This window comes from Octopus sinensis, linkage group LG15, assembly GCF_006345805.1.
Source record: "Octopus sinensis linkage group LG15, ASM634580v1, whole genome shotgun sequence".
In the NCBI taxonomy this organism is placed as follows: domain Eukaryota; kingdom Metazoa; phylum Mollusca; class Cephalopoda; order Octopoda; family Octopodidae; genus Octopus; species Octopus sinensis.
In genome coordinates this window covers 3,753,435-3,758,434 of record NC_043011.1, presented here as the reverse complement: position 1 = coordinate 3,758,434, position 5,000 = coordinate 3,753,435, and the positions used below count along the sequence as shown (strand labels likewise).

The 5,000-nt window shown below is 36.1% G+C and overlaps 1 protein-coding gene across 2 annotated transcripts in view; it reads right to left on the bottom strand.

Annotated features, from left to right (window-relative positions):
* Positions 1–5,000, bottom strand: part of LOC115219722 (N-acetylated-alpha-linked acidic dipeptidase 2) — a 785,126-nt gene that overhangs the window by 768,482 nt on the left and 11,644 nt on the right. Inside the window, exon 1 of one of the 2 annotated variants that reach the window (XM_036509419.1) lies at positions 1,426–1,726. The exons of the other annotated variant lie outside the window; for it this stretch is intronic. Within the exon in view, the coding sequence (XP_036365312.1) occupies positions 1,426–1,445 (20 nt within the window). The 5' untranslated portion in view covers positions 1,446–1,726. Of the gene's footprint in view, positions 1–1,425; positions 1,727–5,000 lie in introns of those variants that run through there. 2 annotated transcript variants of the gene reach the window in all.

Genomic DNA, 5,000 nt, shown 5'->3' with positions numbered 1-5,000 from the left:
GAGGCCATAGTTGAAGACACTTGCCCAAGGTCCTATGCGGTAGGGCTGAACCTGGAACCATGTAGTTGGGAAGCAAGCTTCTTACCACACAGGTGGTAATAACAGTGATTTCTCAATGAAGCACAAGGTCATTTGCTACAGGCAAGAAGACTATTTGTTGAATCAGGCCCCAATATATTACTGTAACAGTAGCATTTCTTATTGAAGGATGACAGGCATCCCTCAGTAACTTGAGGTGGAGGTGAAAGAGAGGGCAAGGCATTTAGCCAGATACACAACTGTAGTGGCTGGGTCTATCTTCATCATCGTCATCATCATCATCATCATCAACATCATCAACATCATCATGAATGATAGTAATAATTGTTTCTGATCTAGGCACAAGGCCAGCAATTTTGAGAGGTGGTAATAAGTCAGTATCATCGACCCCAGAAAGAAAATAAGCAAAAATGACCTCAGTAGGAACACAGAAATTTAAAGGGGCATAACTATATACTAGCATTTCCATATTTTTATCCGACCCTACCGATTCTGCAATTCCATAATCCTGAATGATGATGATGATGATGATGATGATGATGACGCTTCAGATTCTTGGCACAGGGCCAGCAGTTTTTGAGGAGAGGGAGGAATCAATTATATTGACCCCCAGTACTTAACTGGTACTTATTTTATCAACCCTAAGAGAATGACAGGCAAAGTCAACCAATAATAATAATAATATAATAATAATAATAATAGTAGTAATAATAATAATAATAATAATAATAATATTATCATCATTATTATGATGACGATGATGATGATGATGTTGGTTTTTCACATCATTAGAAGACCATAAATATGGGTACTTTTTTTATTGACCTACCAGAGGTGAGTAGCAAAGTTGACAGGGGAAGAATTTGAACTCAGGATGCAGTAAATTAAAAGTAAATACAGCAATGTTTCTAAGCTGGCATCCGTACCATTTCAGCCATTCCATCTACTTTCAGCAAATATTCCTACTCATTTGTTTTGCATCAGTTTACATTCTGAGTTCAAATCCTGCTGAGGTTAACACTGTCTTTCATCTATCCTAGGACTGAAAACAATATGTAAATAAGATATGTACTGAGATTGATGAGTTTACTATCCTTTTGACACCTATATGTAATGTGTAAGCCTTGTTAGAAATCATTACTGCTTCCGTAATATAACCACAATCAAAATATGTACATATATATGCATGTATGTACATATGTATGTTTTTATGTATGTATGTGTGTGTGTGTGTCTATGTGGATGAAGTGGTGTATAAAATGTGATGCTTGCTGAAACAATGACATTCGTCACCACTGTTACTACTGCCATGACAACAACAATAACAAGAAGATGAAAAGCAAGGATATGTAGTAGAAGAGCGAATGAAATTCTTGGAAAACTTACTTTGTGCGTTTCCAACCCATCTTTGCTCCATTAGTTTGTACTTAAGCCCAGAGTTTATTGTTATTATTATCATGTTTCAAAACAAATCTCACAGTTAGTGTTCTATTGGCAAGTATGCCTTTCCATGTTCATTTTGTCAACATGTAAGGTCTCCTGGACTTGACGGGGCGGGGGGAGGGATCTTTTAGCAGGAAAAAAATGCTTTTCTTTTAAATTCTTGCAGTGATTTATAAATTTCATTAAAAATAACAATAGTAATTTCTTACTGTATCAGAGCAGTAATAAATTGTGGCTTCTCTTGCTAAAATTTTAAAGAATGATTTCTGTTCAATATTATTATATTTATTGTGATAAAATAGTAACAATAATAATTTCAGTGATAATATTGATACCATTAAAAGGATATTTGTGATATTATATAATTCATTTTATTATTATTATTAATGTAAATAATAACAAGTGAATTCTTTAGCTGCCACAAGGGCAACAATAAACTAAACACCAAATGTAGCAGTTTACAGAAATAACAAACAACTAAGCAAAAACAAACAAAAATAAAATGTAACTAAGCAAAAACTAATGCAATTAAATTCTTTTTATGGTTTTGTTAGTAATTGTTATATAATTGTTTTTGTTATTGATGTTATTGTTTTCAGCCCCAGGTCAACGATTGAGTAGACCTAATAATCAAATACATTCCAGCCACGGCTATCCCATCTTTTATTCAAACAGCCTTTTTTTCAGATTAGATTCTCCAATGTGTGTAAATATTTTTTTAAAGACAGTAGGGTGTGATTTAAGGGAATTTTAGCTGCTACTTTTAGCAGAATCTAGCAACCATGTAGAGGTTCCCTCATTGACTCGGTTATATAATTATTGTTGTTGTTGTTATTTTTTTGTTGTTGTTTATTTTTCTTTGTTGTTGTTGCTGTTGTGCAGTTGTAGTTTGATACTTTTATCGCAGATATAGCAAATTCTTCTGAGAATATTTGTTAGTTGCAGTGTGCATTATTTGAACACGTGCACAAGTATTTATGTGTGTATGCTTGAGGGTTTGCGTTTGTGTGTGTTCTGACATGTCATCGTGTGTGTGTATGTGTCTGTTGTGAGTAAATATATGTATGTTTTTTTTTCTTGTTTCCTCATCACTGTGAGACCATCAGCAGCAAAGGAAAAAAAAAAACAGAGATTCCACTCTCAGACTTGCATTGGTGGTGGTTTGCTAGAATAGATATTCCTTCTCCATCTCTTCTCTGTCATTCCTGGAGAGGGAAAGCCGGCTTGGAGATACATGTATCTTCTATACTCCACCTCTCCCGCTCTCTCTCTCTCTACATCTCTTTGTCACCCTCTCTCTCTCTCTCTCTCTCTCTCTCTCTATCAGCCCCTTTACCACTCTATCACCTCCTACTTTGTCTTGCTTGCTTTCCCCTCGATGCACTTACATACAGACACAAACTGTGCACGTGGTAGCGTTGACGAAACAACTGCAGAGTGGAGATTCTCGCTGTAAGCTCTGCATCGCTAATGATACTGAGAAGCAGCACCAGTAGCAGCAGCAGTAACAGCAGCAGCAGCAGCAGCAGCAGCAGCAGAAGATGCAACAATATAAGAAGAAACAGCAGCAGCAGCAGCTGTGGTGACTGTCATGGAGGCGGAGATGGTGAAGCTGGTCTTGTGGTTAAGACGGTGAGAGTTGTAGTGTGGAGGTGGGGGTGATGGTGCTCTTGTTGATGTTGTAACGGTGGTGGTGGTGGTGGTGGTGGTGTTCATTTGTTTCTATTGTTGTTGCTGTTATTGTAGTTGTTGTAGTGGGGGAGGTGGTGGCTGTGGTGGTGTTGCTTTTTTTTAGTTCACCGCCCCCCCCCCCCACCCCATCAAACAGACTTATGATCAAAAAGCCATCCAGCTATGACCATCCCATGTATTTTTTTATTGCATCAAAAACTACATTATCTAATGCACTTCTTTCCTTTTGCTTTTAAAGGAAGTGGAGTAGGATAGGAAGGAAATTTAGCTGCTATTTCTAACAGGCTGAGCAATCATGTAGATGTTCTCAGACACTTTATAGTGTTTTGTCAAAGTATTATAGCTAAAACACTTGGAGGGGTGCTCCAGCAGGGCATAGTCCAATCACTGAAATTGGTAGGTAAATTTAGCTACTATTTCTAGCAGGTTAGGAATTGTTGCTGTCACTGTTAATGTTTTTGATGATGTTTTTTATTCTTGTTATTGTTGCTGATCAGCCCCCACCCCACTAAGCTTATATCAAGCAGATCTATGATCAAAGCCTATCCAACCGTGACCATCCCGTTTTTTTTTCTATATGCAGGGAATTCAGAACCTTTTAATATATCCTTTATTTTTTTTTATTTAGGACGGCAGAGTATAATTTACTGTGAAATGTGACTGTTATTTCTAGCAGATAACATGACCACATATAGATTCCCTCACTCGTGATGGTGACGGAGGGGACAGGGATATCATCAAGGCGGGGAGTTTAAGATCAATACTTACTAATCGATAATATTAAGTGTGAAGAGTGAAGGAGGAGAGTAATGAGAAGGAAGAAGAGGAAGGAGATGAGCAAGAACAGGAGAATAGATGTTGGGTAGGGGACGAAAGATGTAAGGTGGGAGAAGTGTTCAAGTTGAATGGGGTGGGTTTCTTTAATATGTGTTTGTTGTTATAGTAGATGTGGTAGTTCTTATCTATCTTTATTATTGTTTTTGTTGTTGATGTTATCATCCGTTGTTCTTATCTGTAGATGTTATTGCAGTGGCTATTCTTGTTTTCTCATCTGTTGTTGTTGTTGTTGTTGTTGTTAATATCACCGCTACTATTTTTATATAAATGTTACGTTATTGCCATAGATGTTGTTGTTGTTGTTGTTATTTAGTCCTGGGTCAGCTTTGAGCAAACAAAACCTATGACCAAAACCATTCCAAACCATGACCATCCCATACAATTTCAAGAGCACATTATAATCATTAAGTGTGAACTGAGGAATATTTGGCTGCTATTTCAAGCAGATCAAGCATTATTATAGAGACAGCTCCCTTTACATGATAGTTCAGCTGTAAGATGCTGTTGTTGCTGTTGTTTTTGTTATATTTGTTGCTGTTTTTGTTATATTTGTTGCTGTTTTTGTTATATTTGTTGCTGTTTTTGTTATATTTGTTGCTGTTTTTGTTATATTTGTTGCTGTTTTTGTCATATTTGTTGCTGTTTTTGTTATATTTGTTGCTGTTTTTTTATATTTGTGGCTGTTATTATTGATATTATTTGTTACCGATGTTGTTATTGTGGATGTTGTTGTTATATTTGTAGTTATTGTTGTCAATACTGTTCTTATTGTTGTCGTTCACATTGATTTTTTTTTTTTATGTCATTGTATTACTACCAAGATTATTGTTACAATTGTTGCTGCTGTTGTTGTTGTTGTATGTTGCTGAAGTTATTCTGGTGCTTCTTGTTAATATTAAATTAGCTGTTGCTTTATTATGGTTAACGGTGTTGTTGCTGTTGGTATTGTTGTTGTTGTTGTTGTTGAACATTGCTACATTCTGAGTTCA